Source organism: Pungitius pungitius, chromosome 17 (genome assembly GCF_949316345.1).
Source record: "Pungitius pungitius chromosome 17, fPunPun2.1, whole genome shotgun sequence".
In the NCBI taxonomy this organism is placed as follows: domain Eukaryota; kingdom Metazoa; phylum Chordata; class Actinopteri; order Perciformes; family Gasterosteidae; genus Pungitius; species Pungitius pungitius.
In genome coordinates, this window is record NC_084916.1 from 11,007,383 (window position 1) to 11,024,216 (window position 16,834).

The 16,834-nt window shown below is 44.4% G+C and overlaps 2 protein-coding genes across 2 annotated transcripts; one reads left to right on the plus strand and one right to left on the minus strand.

The window, feature by feature from the left end:
• Positions 1-255: 255 nt before the first annotated feature.
• On the minus strand, positions 256-8,543 carry fkbp9 (FKBP prolyl isomerase 9). The gene is made up of 10 exons (XM_037474359.2): positions 8,184-8,543; positions 7,058-7,203; positions 5,878-6,067; positions 5,622-5,767; positions 5,037-5,226; positions 4,097-4,242; positions 3,488-3,677; positions 2,966-3,111; positions 2,547-2,710; positions 256-2,443 (listed from the first exon to the last, which is right to left on the minus strand). The coding sequence occupies exons 1-10, from the start codon at positions 8,384-8,386 to the stop codon at positions 2,267-2,269; spliced, it is 1,698 nt and encodes a 565-aa protein (XP_037330256.1). The 5' UTR covers positions 8,387-8,543; the 3' UTR covers positions 256-2,266.
• A 585-nt stretch (positions 8,544-9,128) lies between these two features.
• On the plus strand, positions 9,129-16,414 carry crtap (cartilage associated protein). The gene is made up of 7 exons (XM_037474360.2): positions 9,129-9,983; positions 10,442-10,591; positions 11,567-11,738; positions 11,928-12,056; positions 12,142-12,287; positions 15,565-15,648; positions 15,990-16,414. Exons 1-7 carry the CDS (start codon positions 9,519-9,521, stop codon positions 16,065-16,067), a joined length of 1,224 nt encoding a protein of 407 aa, XP_037330257.2. The 5' UTR covers positions 9,129-9,518; the 3' UTR covers positions 16,068-16,414.
• Positions 16,415-16,834: the final 420 nt, after the last annotated feature.

Below are 16,834 nucleotides of genomic sequence, written 5' to 3' on the forward strand. Positions count from 1 at the left end.
TCTCATGCTGTGAATTACTCTCTGGTGTAATCAGCAGGTATCGCAGTCTCTGACTGAGACCCAACACACATATTAATACAAACTAGGATCAACAAATGTATTGAGATGCATTTTCATCCATTAAGATGATACTTTATGAAGTTGCAGATGAAAATTCAAGAGGTGTTGTATATAAACAGTAGACCTAGTCCACCTTCATCAAGTGCAACATCAAGATGTACAATCTGTGAAAAAGTTAAACTGAGAACATCAGAATTAGTTTTCTTATTGTCCATCTTCAAAGTATTTATTCATTCAAATATACACAATAAATGCAACTATATAAAAACAATAGTCAACTGTGGACAGCGTGAGAAATTATGCAAAGAAGACGGTGAACAGTGTCAAAGAATTACGACATCAGATGATGAAGATGTAATTTCCTTTGGTGACAGAGGATTGACGTGGGTGCAATGACCAATGTGCTTTACGGAGACAACAATAAATAGGCTATTGTGTGGCAAGTCTAAATTACGCCAAAGAGTATAAGGAGAGAGAGAGAGAGTGGTCTTAAGTCGAGACATTGATGAGTCACTTGGCTTTTTCTTTTTGAAACTTCAGCCAGGTGGCTCTTCAAGAAATTGACCTCCATCAATGAGCTAAATGAACGCCCAACTTACATGTTGAGATCCTCAGAAATCCTCAGAAATCGTGAAATAAACTCTCATCACTCATAAAGAACCGTGATAAAAAACAGTGAAGAAGACGGAAGAAATAACATAAAAAGCTTAAACCAGCCTGAAAACATGATAATGCTTTTGGTAAAATTAAACGGTAGACAGACTCAATCTAGGCTTATAGTTAGATGAGGTCTTTTAATCAAATTAAACTTTGTGTAGACATTTTCAGCAACAGACCTCTGTATTCTCCTGAATAAAAAAGTAAAACAAAATGCAACAATTACACTATGTCTCTTTCTCACACACACACGCACACAGAATCTTAAATTGCATCCCGAAGTCGACATTTGTACGCAGACAAAACAAGCAATACTTGACCAAATGTGATTGAAAGACTCCAAACCCCAGTCATTTTAGCATTTGGAACATTTCAGAGTTATTTTAGATGATTTAAAAAATAACAGAAACACTGAATGCATCCTCACATTAAAAAGGTATCAGCTGTCAACCATGTTAATAAAATATCATTCTAACTGCTCTAAATCAATAAACCAGTTGCAACTCTAAGACAAAACGTTAACAACAATAAATGTCACAATGGAGCTTTGAATGCGGGTATCGTGGAGTGAGGACACGGTTTGTTCTTTCAAACTTTTGTACCCTTCAAAAAATAAAACAAATGTTACGTAACACAAGACAAAAAAATAACGAGAGCGGAGGTAAAAAGAAACCGTCATCATTGACCTCAGATGAGTATTTCCAATATTTAGAACTAAATAGTGTGGAAATGTCTTGTATCCCCTGTATATGCATGACGGGATTGACGTTTTTTATGAAATATTAGTCGTACAAGTAGTGTGGGAGACAGTCGAGCTTAGCACGTGTTTCTCAGTGACCCCGGAGGGTCAACAAAAGGTATATTGAGACCTAGGTCATGCATTCTTTCTGTGAGACTGTGACTCTATCATGATTTGTGTATGACAAATGTGGTTCAGCACCAATCTTTGGAATGAAAGGAGATGACGGGACTGAGCAGCATGCTTGTAAATGCCCGTGAACGGACATGAAGATGAGAAATGATGCCTTTACCTCAACTCTGAACCAAACCCAGAGCCAGCAGCACTCCTGTTTAAATCTGTCAGACATAAGGACGTTTCAACCAATGAGAGGCGCCTACATGTTGAAGCGTAGAAAAACTTGTGTTCGAGGTTCTCGGGCGGAAGAGGAGACAGTAGTGGACTGTTCATTGTGAAAGCCCAGGAAACATCTGCATCACAAGTTCTATATTAAAACCACTTTATTACAACTCAATGGGACCTGGAGTTCTTCGTCCTAGCCTAAAAGCTTTTGAACACAACAGTACTCAAAATAATCTCATTCCTAAATCTTCACGCATTCCTCTCACTTCCCTCTTAAAAGCCGAGAACTCCTTCGAACATCATCCAATTCTTCCAAATTGAAAAATTAAATCTCTCAGCACATTTCTCGCTTCGCACCGGATTACTCTTTATACACTTGCGACCCCGTCTCACTCTACTCTACCAACCGCAACAACCCCCCCGCCCCTCCGACCCTTCACCCTGATCTGAGTTTCGCACTCAGTCCCGTCATAGTTCGTCGTGGGAGTCTTCGTCCGCTTTGAGCTTGAACTCGGCCTCCGTGATCTTTCCGTCTCCGTCGCGGTCCTGGTTGGAGAACATGTTGTCGATGATGCGATACGGGTCGAAGCCGGGAGCCAGGCGGCCTTTGCCCTCGTTCACCTGCTTCATGATGTAGTCAGTGAACTGTGGGAGCAAAAAGGCGGAGCGCATTATGGACGAGCGGACGGCAGCAAACAGGGGAAAATGTCTGAAGACGTTCCAGATGTTGTGGGAGGTCGTCACGTACCTCAGAGGGCTCCACCGCTTTGTTCTGGTCTTTGTCCATGTCGGTGAAGAGGTCGTTTGACACTTCGTCGTTCCAGATGAACATGTAGCCTTCGGGAAGTCCGTCCTCCATTTCAACCAGCTCAATGTCGAACACCAGCACGGCGCTCCCTGGGACTTCGTCAACTACACACATAAAAACACACACAAACGGAATTAGCTGCTGGAGCGAAGGTGGTTGAACCTTAGAAGTGCTGAGGAGAAGGGAAGAGAAGTCCTGTCCCAAGCAAGATAAACGTTTAATTTACCCATCTGTGTTATTGATATTATACGGTTACCTCAAAAAAAAGAGGGTTGATGGTAGTTAAACATGGTGTCTCAACATGGAATGGAGACAGCTGGCCCCATCAGACTCAGTTTAACGGTGTGTGTGTGACTTACCGACTCCTCTCTCCCCGTAGCCCAGGTGAGGAGGAATAACAAGGTGCCTTTTCTCGCCCACACACATGTCCATCAGTCCCTCCTCCATCCCTGGGACTACCTGGTTGGCTCCCAGGACGACGTTGTATGTCTTTCCATAATTAAATCTGAAACAAAATGATACGAAGTAAAGCAGAGGCACACACACACACACACATATTGTAATTTATTTCTTAAGCGGGCACACATTTTACTTCCACAGTGTCCTTTTTACTTATCGTTCACTAATTCCTAAGGTGCTCTGTGTGAACATAAGAGGTGAAGCTTCTTTCTTTTCCACAGTTGTGATGATAATGTGTCTTGACTATTTGACTTACTTTGTGTACCACAATGGCAAAAAAGTGAGCTTTAAAATAATAGATCTTAGTAAAGGTTTCCCTCTGTATAGGACACCTATAAACAATGAGGGACTTAAAACCTAATCTGAAATGAGGAGTTTGGATTTACAGGAGTCTGGAAAGCGTCTCACAGACGTTTACTCACGTAGAGTCGATGGACGAGCCGTCCATCAGAGACGCGTTGTAGTGGTATTTGACAAAGTCTCCCTTCTTGGTTTTCTTTTCACACTCTTCCGGCTTGTGAGTGACGTTGACCACGGCGTTGTCCGACGGGTTGTGGAAGTCGATGATGTGAACGTCAAACACCAAGACTGCCGACCCGGGGATCTTGGAGCCTGGGAGAAACGTGGAAATGGAAAAAAAAGACAAATGATAAAACGTTAAAGCTGCAGACCAGAAGGAACTGAGTCCGAATCAGCTTTTCTGCATTTGGAAATGTGACTCTTATTAATTGCAAAGCATCTCTGAAACATCACATCCATCGATCCATCCACTTACAGTAATACAGTAGTGCATTTGTGTAAAAGAGGCTGAAATAACTAGGAGATGATTACTATAACAGGTTGTTTTATATGCATGAGGTATATTACTATTACTATTGAGTAATAATCAACATATAATATGCTGTTTATACACTATAGGACTGATGCAAATGGCTTGCAAGAAGAGACCGTTTTTGTGTCTGCTTCCTTGTTTTGGCATTCAGTAGTATGGATATTTACATGATAAAAGGAATCTAAACATTTACACACACCTGTGCCCTCCTCTCCGTAGCCGAGATGTGGCGGAATGGTGACGGTGCGTCTCTCTCCGATACAAACTCCGATCAGGCCCTCGTCCATGCCGGCGATCACGTAGCCCCGACCCACATAGGTGTCATAGGTACGATTACGAGAGTAGCTGTGGATCAGAAAATATAGAATTGTTGTTATCAGTCTGAGGAATAACAATAGTTTTTTGTCATACCGTGAATTGAGATGTAATTTAGATCACACATACAGATAGAGCACATTTGAATATCACATGAAGACCTAAAAAACGTGAATGTAGGAGTCCTAAGAAATCCATAAAAGCGATGTGATTGTGTTTGTTTTGGAGGATGCATTGGTGTTTTTTGCTGACACACGCATACAGAATGATGGCCATCTTAGAATATCAAGAGATTCATATTCCTGGCCATGCAAGAAGAGACAGAAAATGTGAGCTGCAGTAAACTCACAGATCGGCCTATATAGAGAGCTTTGTTTTTTTGACATATCTATATGAAATTAAAACTCTGCAGACAGCCCATCCAAAGCATTAGGAACAGTGTGCTGTCCTTAAGCGCCATGTTATTAAAGGATGAGCCACTCTATGCTCTGGAAATTAACAAAGTAGTATCAAGTTCTAATCAAGTTCTTCCAAAATTGAATTATTTGCTCAAATTAGTTTCTGTCGTCCTGGCTTTTTCTAAAGCGATAGCCAGGAATAGAAAATGTCATTGATACTTGAATTAATAAAGCAGCATAGAACTGTCTGAACGAATCACAGGATGCAGCACTGTCTCCTGCAGACAACAACGTTTCAGGTCACCTCCCACAACATCTTCAGTGATGAGGCCACAGATACAGATAGTAGACATTTATTTCTTATTCATAACCAAATGTACCGTGAGCTTTTTCTGCCTGATGAAGACTAAACACAGACACACACACCTGGAATCGAAAAATGTGCCATCGAGGAGGCTGCCGTTGTAGTGGTAGCGTACAAAGTCTCCGGCAACGGACTTCCTCGTGCAGGACTCGGGTACAATCTGATTGGTCACTGCGATCCCGTCTCTGGGGTTGTGGAGGTCCAGGAGAACCACATCAAAGACCAGGGACGCCTGTCCTGGGATGTCAGTTCCTGGAGCGGGATGATAGAGTAGTATTAACCAGGATCAAGTATTTATAGTGAAAATGTGATGGGAAGGTTACAAAAAAGGAAAGAAATATTTTTTTATCTTGTTTATTTTTGTCCTTAATTTGTTGGAAGGTATATCAATATGTTATATTATACAGATGTATTGAAAGTAATGAATAGAAAAACTGTCTTCTATAAGTATTATAAGGCAAACACCTGTCAACATAGGGAATATTTCTATTGTGAGAGTCATTATTTGCATATCTGTAAGAATAAATGGATGAGAGGATCAAGGCCAAATGTCTTCAGTAAAAAAAAAAACATTTTTCATTTGACTTTTAAGAAGAACTTTGAAATGCAAACAAAAAAAAAAGAGTAAAGAAATTGCTCGTCCTCACCGTCTCCATTCTCTCCGTATCCAAGGGACGGCGGCATTGTGATGATGCGTCTCTCTCCGACGCACATTCCCAAAAGGCCCTGATCCATACCGGCGATCAGCCACCCAATCCCAACGTACGTGTCGTAGGTACGCATACGGGTGTGGCTGCAGCAAACCGGGGGGGGGAGGGGGGTGGAGAGGTTACATATCTGTGTGTTTGCTTTTGTGCGTTGCTTCACGTCTGTGTGAATGAGACACTAATGCACGGGACAAACCTGGAATCAAAGAGCGTGCCGTCCAACAGGGTGCCGTTGTAGTGGTAGCGAATGTAGTCGGACACCTCCACCTTCCTGGAGCAGTTGGAGGGTGTGTGGTAGCTTTTGATCTGGACGCCATCCTCCGGGTTCCACACGTCGAGCAGCAGGACGTCGAAATGGAGGATGGAGTCCGCAGGGATGATGTCTCCTGGGGGGGAAAAGAGAAAGATCAAGTCAGCAGACAGTACTTTGTGATCTGAATCTCTTGTATTAATCCCTCTCACAATAGATCGATGTTTAAATATTTATTTGTTCTTTCCTTTCTTTTTGCACGAGGAAACGTGACCTGCAGCCTTGTCCTGCACAGTATGTCCACTCACCAGCATCTCATACATGGGCACGAGTCACTGCCTTCAGAGTCTTTATTAGCTCAACAGGCATTCAGCAGACAGATACGGTGAAGTTTAGGAGGTTGGAGTAGAGGAAGGCGGGGGAGGGGTGCAAAGAATGTGTCGGCGGCGGCCTTTCAACCTTCACTACTAAGAGGCGGGCAGGCCTCTTCGCAGTTAAATCTCCATCCACCTCCTCCGAAAATTCTCCCCTCTATGTATTTTCCTCGTCCTAACTAATCTTCCGACTTGTTTTTACCTGCCCGCACACGTCCCTCCTCTCCTCGGCGCTCTGCTCCCTGTCCCTTTATCCAAATATTTCATGCAAACACAAGTGACACACTGCCCTTTACAGGTAAACAAGCGCGTCTACATTATTATTATCACTGCAGTCACAAGAAAATATGTCAACATTTTGTGACACAAACACTCTGATTTCTGAGAGGGGATTTGTAAAGTTTATCTTCTATCTGTTATTGCTGTGACATCTGCAGCGTAGTTACTAACAGCTGAAAAATCTTGATGCGAAGCATCTTCCTCTGACCTGCTTCCTGGTTTGTGATCCTCTGACATCATTAAACATGGACGCTTAGGAGCAGCCCACTTCCTCTCCCCACTGCGACTGGCTCAATACGTTACTTTTCTGCAGTAGCATTTCTGTCCCTTTTGCTCCTGCTACTGTCCCACCAAATTCCTCTCTGGTCTGCATATTAACAATAACTCCCCGGAGGAATGAACACGTTGGAGAACATGTTATTTTGTGTCCTGCCTGATTCAGGGGCTTACGAGGCAGGAAGTTGAATACACACCGTATCCCTGTTTCCCATACGCGAGTTGAGGTGGGATCTTGACCAGGCTTCTCTGGTTGACACACATCCCCACCAGAGCTTTGTCCATCCCTGCAATCAGCTGCTTCTTGCCAACAAACACATTGTAGGTGCTGCCACGGTCGTAACTAGAACACATAAACACAGTATTTCATGTACTTGTAAGGACAGAAATGAGTGTTTCATATGGCTGCATACTTACTCTTAGCATAAAACAAACCAATTCACAATGTTCTTAAAGTGGTTTGACCACTGACTTTTTCTTGTTGAAAAAAAGAAATTTGGGAGGAACAATGAAATTTCTCGCCTTGCTTGTACAAATCAATACAAGGAATTAGTATTTATCTAAAGGGCCTCATTAATGGAGTATTAAAGTGTCTTATGCAAATTATGCTTCTATTTATACAAACTGTAATTTTGTCCCTGCATAGGATGTGAGATTTAAACGTCACCATTTTCCTTTGATGTGCTGAGATCAAACCCACATAATCCTGGTTAGATACAAATGATACGATTTTACTTTATTTAGGAATATATATGTGAGCAAATGGGTCCTCTATATAACAAGGTGATAAAGTTAGCCAACACTTTACTTCTAATTATTTAACAAATATGCTATTCATCAATTGACGGAAAAACAAATGAAACTTTGGCTTTTGGGCCCTCCGGGGTCAAGGGGCCCCCGGTTGAAAAGCAGAGCGCTTTGAATGTTACACCGTAGAGGGTCCCAAGTGGAGATCAGGCACCTTCGGATATCCTGAGAGCAGGTAGCCCATTGAGAAAGAGGACCTGGTCCTCGGGTTTCAATGAATCCGGTGGGATCTAGCATATATATTTATAATAATAATAATAACGATATGTTAGTAGCCGGGAAACTCTGGATCTGAACAGCTGCAGTCCAGTGGTTATGAAATAGCTGCGGGGCCCTTGGGCTTAGCATACACGCATTCAGAGTTCAGGCAGCTTGCCTGCGTGGCCAATAAGGGCGAACCACTGAACGCGCACTTTTACGCGTCGCGCACGCCTATTCCCAGCGTGCACCCGGGTCTGCTGTGCACGCACCGACCGAAAGTGTGGAATATACAGTCCCTCCTCGCGTGACACTCACCTCGAGTCGAACTTCTTGCCGTCCGGAAACATGCCGTTGTAGTGATACCTGACAAAATCGCCAACTTTGACTGCGCGCACACACTGCTCTGGCACGAAAGTCTTCTCAATGAAGATGTCGTCTAACGGTACCGGAGGAGCGTCGCAGGCGGCGAACGCCACCAGAACCGACAAATACAGCATGCCCTGCACGCACTGGGTCATTTTCACTGGCGACGGAATTCTCGGACGATGGAGATAACTCTGGCTAATGGGATGTGTGTGCTGGCTCCTTGTTACCCGCTGGTTTCCTCTACTCCGACTTGGATAGAAGTCCTAACCCCCGCCCTCTCCCAGTTCCCTGAACAGGCACAATCACGCATCAAGCTAGACGGAACTGTAGAACTTCCGGTTGAAATGTAACGCGTAGAAGTCGATTTGTTAATGTATATTACCTCTATTTGTAATTCAACACAGCTACAAATGTCTGGACAATAACACAGTGGATGCTTCTAGGAGACAAAAGCAAGTGCGAACCAATCTTCGATGGCATGTTGTGCTTTTATTTTGAAATTGCCCTTTCATATTTCCTTTCGCATCCGGCCTCTCTCTAGTTGCGTGGACGCCCCTTGGGATTGGATGGGGTAGTTTTGGGCACCACGTATTGCTCCTGCGCAGTGCAGCCTCTGATGTGTGTCAACGTGGAAAAGTAATTAGAGGTCTCCGCACAACTTCAGACCCCCCCCCCCCCCCCCTTCCGCCATTTAAATCACAACGATGCAGACACAAATACTGTATAACATGTTAATAAGAGCAGAACACAATGCATGTGCATTGATGACGTTCCACGTTTATCCCCGTTGCTGTGCTTGAGGGGGTTCAGGCCTTTTTGGGGGGGGGGGGGGGGGTTGGGGTGAGGGGGGGTGACTGGACAGGAATGTCTCTACGTGGCAGTGGGAGGGCCCCATCATCCTCTGCCTGCAGGGGTTTAATTGGTGACGCAGATGAGACGAGTTTAAAGAAGTTATTTCGAGTCATACACTATTGGTCATTCCTGAAGTTTAAAAAATACATCCGTTATCTATATGTAGAACAGGATTCCCTCCCACCCTTATGACAAGTGAAACATAAAGTTATATTCTCTGTCAAATTGCTACAAGAGCAGTGATTTATTTTTTTGTTTTTCAGTGGGAGGAGCAGCTCCACCCGCTGCAGCAGCCGTTCCGACCTGGCGCCCCCGGGGGTGGGGAAGCTTCGCCCGGATACGTCGTGGAACTTGAGGCGGTCCTAAAGACCCACGCGCCCGACTCCGGGATTCACCGCCGTCCACCATTAAACTTGGAAGAACAAAAAAAAGATGGCACCTTCCGCGTCTTCCCAACTCTTCTCGGCGCTCGTGCTCGCAGTTGTTTCCATCTCCGCGGTGAACTCTCAGTATGAAAAATACAGCTTCAGGAGTTTCCCCCGGCACGAGCTGATGCCTCTGGAGTCCGCGTACAAGTACGCGCTGGACCAGTACACCGGAGAGAAGTGGAAGGAGACCGTGGAGTACATGGAGGTGTCCCTGCGGCTGTACCGGCTGCTGCGGGACAGCGAGGCCTTCTGCAACCTCAACTGCAGCTCCGTCCGGCTGGAAGAGGAGCAGAAGTTCGCGGAGTTCCCGGAGCTGCGGGCGTTCGGTAACGTGATGAAGAGGGCGCAGTGCCTGAAGCGCTGCAAACAGGGGCTCCCCGCCTTCAGGCAGACCATGCCCAGCCGGGACACCATGGTGGAGTTCGAGGAGAGAGAGCCGTACAAGTACCTGCAGTTCGCCTACTTCAAAGTGAGTTCGGCACGCGTGGGTTTAAATATTCGACACGCGCACCTGGACCCGAGGTTGACAAGCCACGCTCATGTGTGGCTATGCGTGTTTGTTTACCATGATTGTTTCATTCTGACGTCATCTACGTGCCACGGATGCACAGGTCTGTTAGGGTTACTTCTGCCCGGGAGGAGGTCCTGGATTGTCCTTGTCTTCCCGATTTAGAAGTCAGTTAAACACAAATAAAATAAACGTTTATAACTGGCCTCTACAAGAGGTGGGAATCACAAGTTAGGAAGTTACAGGTTGGATAAATAATTAAGGCTTCTGTTTCCACGGAAACAAAGGTGTGGTAGGTCATGGTTAAAAAACATATATACTTAAATTGTTTAGACCTGATAATTGACGAAAAACAAACACTCATTTCTAATTGTCCTTCATTCAGTTATTCTGTCATTTCTTTGTGTTATTTCCCCCAGTCCGACAATCTGGCCAAGGCGGTGTCCGCTGCCCACACCTTCCTGCTGAAACACCCAAATGATGAGATGATGCAGAGGAACATGGCTTACTACAAGAGTCTGCCTGGAGCCGACGAACACCTCAAAGACCTGGAGACCAAATCCTACGAGGTGCATGGAGACACACAGGCACCCCTGCTCACGTCTTTGTTAAGCCATATAAATATACACAGACCATCCTCTTATTGGCTCGGTGGGTGTGCTGGTGGAGTTGCAGCCTGTGGTGAACAGGCCAAGTTGGCCACATCATTGGGGAGAGTCATTCATAGACACCAGTGATTCCCAAAATGGGGCCTGGGGTTCTCCAGTGGTTCTTGACAGGGCTGAAGTGGTCCCAGCAGGGATGAGTTAAGTGGCGGTTTGACAATGTTGCCCAGACTACGCAAAAAAAAGCAGGAACACAGCAGACATGCACTAAACACTGCGACCAGTATCTGATAGATGTGCGGAACTCTCTGCAGAGCTATCGGCACCCGACCTTTTGAAACTGAAAGTGGAGCGACATCCATCACATATTAAATAAGGCTGAGACCGGTGCAAGAATTGATCAAAGTCATCCTTCTGACAATGGACAGTTTTCAGGCTGGTTTCACAACAAATGGCAAGATTAGCATTTTCAAATACCACAGCGCCAATGTCAACGACAATCAACTTTTCAAGAAACAATACAAACTTGATGCTATTTAATTAAAAAAAGATTTCCAGTATATGTTTAAATCCAGTTAAATGAGAGGGGAGGAGTAGTCTGACAACATATGCGCAAAATAATTTGCAATGGGGAGTTTTTAAGGTTGAAATGTCAACCTTCATTCTGTGGGGTCTCAGAGAAATGGAACACGGTGGGGAGTAGAAAAAGAAACCGGTGGGGTGTGTGTGAGGGAGTATCGAGTTCAGGTGTCACTCCTTCAAGAGGTGTTTTGCCTTTGCAACCATTGCTCCTGTTAGAGGTCAGAGAAGCATGACGGATTATTAGCGACGCCAGTGGCTTTAATGAGAAAGGGAAGTTTAACCTTGTGGAGCGCTTCAGTAATGCAATCATGTCTGCCATAAACAATATTACCTGTGTGTGTGTGTGTGTGTGTGCAGACCCTGTTTGTGCGTGCAGTGCGGGCGTACAACGGAGAAAACTTCCGTACTTCTGTGTCAGACATGGAGCTGTCCCTGCGGGATTTCTTCAAGGTCTACGACGAGTGTCTGGCGGCGTCGGAGGGCCCCAGGGACGTGAAGGATTTTAAAGATTTCTACCCCTCCATAGCCGGTCAGTGCATGTGTAGCCGGCTACCTCTGTTCTCACCCTGTTCCCTCTTTCCACCTATGCCTGCATATACCTTCAAAATGCAACTTTTTGCATCCTGATGAAATTAAATGAACCTTTTATCCAACGCCTTCTCCTTATGCCCTAAATTGAACCTATTTCTGTCTCCATCATAATATTTCTCCTCCTCAGATCACTACATTGAGGTCCTTGACAGGAAAGTGAAGTGTGAAAGTGAGCTGACACCTGTCGTAGGGGGCTTCGTGGTGGAGAATTTTGTCGCCACCATGTACCACTACCTGCAGTTTGCCTATTACAAATGTAGGTACCAAAACATTGTCCCAGCGGCTGCTGTATTATTATAGACTTCATTCCCTGGATTAAGTCCTGTAATCCTGTTTTTCAGTGAATGACCTGAAGAACGCAGTGCCGTGTGCAGCCAGCTACGTGCTCTTTGACCCCAACGATGAAGTTATGAAGAATAACTTGGCCTATTACCAGTTCCACAAAAGCCGGTGGGAGCTGACGGAGGAGGACTTCCTCCCCAGAGCTGTGAGACATACCAATGACTACAAACGCCACGCACTTAATCTCCCTTTAGATATTAATGAACTCAACAAGACACAACTTCGTGAGATTTGGGGTTTCAGGCAAATTCTGTTGCCTTTAGACTGATCCAGACCGATGTCAATTCAATTCAATTCATTTTATTTTGTATAGCCCAAAATCGCAAATTACAAATTTGCCTCAGAGGGCTTTACAGTCTGTACACATGCAACATCCTCTGTCCCGAAACCCTTACATCGGCACAGGAAAAACTCCCCAAAATATGAAAAAACCCTTCAATGGGGAAAAAAGGGAAGAAACCTTAGGGAGAACGTCAGAGGAGGGATCCCTCTCCCGGGATGGACAGACTGCAATGGATGTCATGTGTACAGAATCAACAATGTAAAAGATGTACAATACATTCAATTTCTCTAACTGAAATGATACAAGTAATTGCAAGTAGCAGAAGAGGTGTACGGCAGGACCACTGCAGGGACAACCACCATCAGGTCGAACCACCATCCACAGAGGCTTCTGTGGGGAGGGAGAGCAGAAAGATGTTGGTTTTTGATGACAGTAATATGAATCATATTTAAAGTAATGATGATGGCAGCAGCAGGTGTCAGCAGAGCCATGAGCCAGGAGTCAGAACCGGGGTCCGCACGAAACTATGATCCACGGAGACCTGCTAGGCGAGAAAGCACAAAAAACTCCCGGAAAGAAGCTTAATTAGTGATGTACATTAATAAAACATGGATGATTGTGGGAGGAGAGAGTGAGAGTGTGAGAGTGAAAGAGGGGCTCGGTGTGTCCTAAGAAGTCCCCCGGCAGTCTAAGCCTAGAGCAGCTTAACTAAGGGCTGGTCCAGGCTAACCTGAGCCAGCCCTAACTATAAGCAATATCAAAGAGGAACGTTTTAAGCTTTATCTTAAATGAACTGACCGAGTCTGCCCCCCGGACTGAAAGTGGAAGCTGGTTCCACAAAAGAGGAGCTTGATAACTGAAGGCTCTGGCCCCCATCCTACTTTTTAAAACTCTAGGAACCACAAGTAGCCCAGCATCTACGGAGCGTAGATGCCTTGTAGGGCAATACGGTGTAACAAGCTCTTTAAGATAATACGGTGCCTCACCAGCAAGTGCCTTGTAGGTGAGGAGAAGTACCTTAAATTCTATTCTTGATTTAACAGGAAGCCAGTGCAGAGATGTTAATACAGGAGTTATATGATCCCATTTCTTAGTTCTTGTTAATACACGTGCTGCAGCATTCTGAATCAGTTGGAGAGGTTTAAGCGATTTACAAGAGCAGCCTGATAACAAAGAATTACAGTAATCCAGTCTAGAAGTAACAAATGCATGAACTAGTTTTTCTGCATCACTTTGAGACAGGAAGTTCCTGATTTTCGATATATTCCGTAGAGGAAAAAAGGCAGTCCTTGAAGTCTTCTTTATATGAGAGTTGAAGGACATATCCTGGTCGAAGAGAACTCCAAGATTTCTGACGGTGCTGTTGGATACCAGAGCAATTCCATCCATAGAGACTGTATCACGTGACAGCTGACTTCAAAGGCGCTCTGGGCCTATCATGATAACTTCCGTTTTTTCCGAGTTTAACATCAGGAAGTTGCAGGTCATCCAAGTTTTGATGTCTCCAAGACAGTCCTGAAGTCTAACAAGTTGGTTGGTGTCTTCTGGCTTGATCGATAGATACAGTTGAGTATCGTCTGCATAACAATGGAAGTTTATGCGGTGTGTTCTGATAACGTCGCCCAAAGGAAGCATGTACAGGGTAAATAGAATCGGTCCAAGCACAGAACCTTGTGGGACTCCGTGACCAACATTGGTGGTCCTCGATGATTCACTGTTCACAAACACAAACTGGGATCGGTCCGATAAATAAGATTTAAACCAGCTGAGTGCAGTTCCTTTGATGCCAATCAAGTGTTCCAGTCTCTGCAGCAGGATACAGTGATCGATGGTGTCAAATGCAGCACTGAGGTCCAGCAATACAAGAAAAGATACAAGTCCTTGGTCCGATGCAAGTAGAAGATCATTTGTAATTTTCACCAGTGCCGTTTCTGTGCTGTGATGCATTCAAAATCCTGACTGGAAATCCTCGAACAAAGCATTGTTTTGTAGAAAGTCACATAATTGATTCGCGACAGATTTCTCCAGGATCTTAGCGAGGAAGGGAAGATTAGAGATGGGTCTGTAGTTAGCCAACACCTCTGGAGCTAGGGTAGGTTTCTTCAGAAGAGGTTTAATTACAGCTACCTTGAAGGACTGTGGTACATGTCCTGTCAACAAAGACAGATTCATAATATCCAGTAGGGATGTGCTAATTAACGGAAAAACTTCCTTAAGCAGCTTAGTTGGAATCGGATCCAGGAGACAAGTTGAAGAGTTGGATTTCAAAATTGTAGAAGTCAGTTGATCAAGGTTGATGGAAGAGAAACCATCCAAGTAGGTATCAGGGCCCACGGCTGCATCCAAGGATCCTACATCCGCGGACGGGTTGGCTCCGGTTGGGGGTAGTAGACCATCAATTTTCTCTTTGATAGTCAGAATCTTATTATTGAAGAAGTTCATAAAGTCGTTACTACTGAGGTCCACAGGAATACACGGCTCGACAGCGCTGTGACTCTCTGTCAGTCTGGCTACAGTGCTGAAGAGAAACCTGGAGTTGTTTTTATTTTTCTCGATTAATGATGAGTAATAAGATGCTCTTGCGTTACGGAGAGCCTTCTTATATGTTTTAATGCTGTCTTGCCAAGTTAGTCTAGATCCTTCTGATTTGGTGGAACGCCATAACCGCTCAAGTTTCCGCACAGTTTGCTTTAGGTTCCGGGTTTGAGAGTTATACCAAGGAGCGAACTTCCTTCTTGTTGCCATTCTTCTTTTAAGGGGAGCAATACCGTCCAGCGCCATTCTCAAAGAGCTTGTGGCAGTATCGACAAGATGGTCGATTTGTGACGGACTGAAGTTTTCACAGGAGTCTTCTGATATCTTGAGACAGGACACTGAACTTAGAGCAGAGGGAATGGTTTCTTTAAATGAAGCTACAGCGGTGTCCGATAAACATCGACTGTAGAAACCCTTGGCAGGAGGAGGAGATTCTGGCAGTAGAAATTCAAAAATTATCAGACAATGGTCGGACAGGAGAGGGTTCTGTGGAAAGATTGTTAAGTGTTCTATCACAATACCATACACAAGAACCATCGTCCTATTTTGTGTCTTCTGTTCCCTGTGACACACGTTTTACCTGCTGCGCGTGTGTCTGCTACAGGAGGCCCTGCGGTTCTACAATCAGACCACCATGCAACTACAGATGTTGGAGTTCTCCAAACAGCGCCTTGTGAGCGACGATGAGGTGAGCGCCTGAGTGTACATATTTTTTTGTGTGTTAGCATCACAGTCTCCATCCTCCTGTAATTTATGGAAATGATGGATTCTTCAGTCTGATCACACGACGCCCTGCAGTACAAAGCAGGCTCTGTGTTTATTAAGCTGCAAAGTGACAGACGGCCATCAGGTGGCAGCAAGACATCGGCCCATTGAGTTTAAACCAGGATTACATGCGGTCACTTCTGGGCTGTTATCTCTTTAGTTATGGCAGGTGACGTATCCTAAATAGAACTGTGAGTCAGATGTTTAATGCTCTTCAAACAGACCCTCCTGACTCCCATTTGTTTCTTTTTCGTGTGTCTGCAGGGGGAGGTGATGGAGTTTATAGACGAATTCCTGGATGAAGAAGAATTTCCAAAATTGGAAATGCCACCGAATCACTGAAAGACTCCCAAAGAAACAGCAGCAACTTCCCCCACGCAGTCCCAACCCCAGCCCACCTTCTTCCAGTTTGTATTTATTGGGTTTTGCAAGAGGCTGTGATTGGTCACTGTGTTTGTACTGGCAGAACACATCCTGATTATGTTTTTACTTCCAATTTTGTGCACTAAACATCCAGTTCAGTAGTATGGACATATAGCACAGTAGAAAACCAATTTAAACATAATGTTCATGTTAACAAAGATAGAAATATTTTTACTTAATGTTAAATGGCTACGTTCCTCCACTGTGAATCATGTATGTTGTCAGCCAATGAAATGATAATAAAACTCAACAAACATGTCTTTCAAGTAGACATCACAGTGTTGTTGTGATACTACAGCTGGCGCTGTTGGAGATGTGATTGGTTGTGAGTGACATCTTTTTAGTCGAGGACGTTTTTTTATTCATGAAATGTCAATAATGAATATGGAATCACAGAATAACAAAACCTAAATCCTCAGGCTTTTCTTGAAGACATGTTCACTATTACTCAAGACAAAAGTAGCCAATCATCCGAAGTGAGAAGCTCAAACCAGGATATGGTCTGGTGTTTGTGCTTGAAATATTAGATTACATGTCATTTAGCTAATATATATATAATATATATATTATTAATTTATCAATCGAATAATAATGTTTCAGTTTATTGATATTTGACTTGAGCCCTATACAGCAGAGATGGCTATGAGGGTCCTTTTGGGGGAAACCCTGTCTGCTGAGCATAGAGA

Excerpts from the sequence above, each read along its gene's own strand:
- crtap (XM_037474360.2), top strand. The coding sequence starts at position 9,519 with ATGGCACCTTCCGCGTCTTCCCAACTCTTCTCGGCGCTCGTGCTCGCA. Across the intron at positions 9,984-10,441 it reads TGCAGTTCGCCTACTTCAAA|TCCGACAATCTGGCCAAGGC; the intron begins GTGAGTTCGGCA and ends TATTTCCCCCAG. Across the intron at positions 10,592-11,566 it reads TGGAGACCAAATCCTACGAG|ACCCTGTTTGTGCGTGCAGT; the intron begins GTGCATGGAGAC and ends GTGTGTGTGCAG.
- fkbp9 (XM_037474359.2), bottom strand. The coding sequence starts at position 8,386 with ATGACCCAGTGCGTGCAGGGCATGCTGTATTTGTCGGTTCTGGTGGCG. Across the intron at positions 4,243-5,036 it reads GGCACATTTTTCGATTCCAG|CTACTCTCGTAATCGTACCT; the intron begins GTGTGTGTGTCT and ends TCTGATCCACAG. Across the intron at positions 3,678-4,096 it reads CTACGGAGAGGAGGGCACAG|GCTCCAAGATCCCCGGGTCG; the intron begins GTGTGTGTAAAT and ends CGTTTCTCCCAG.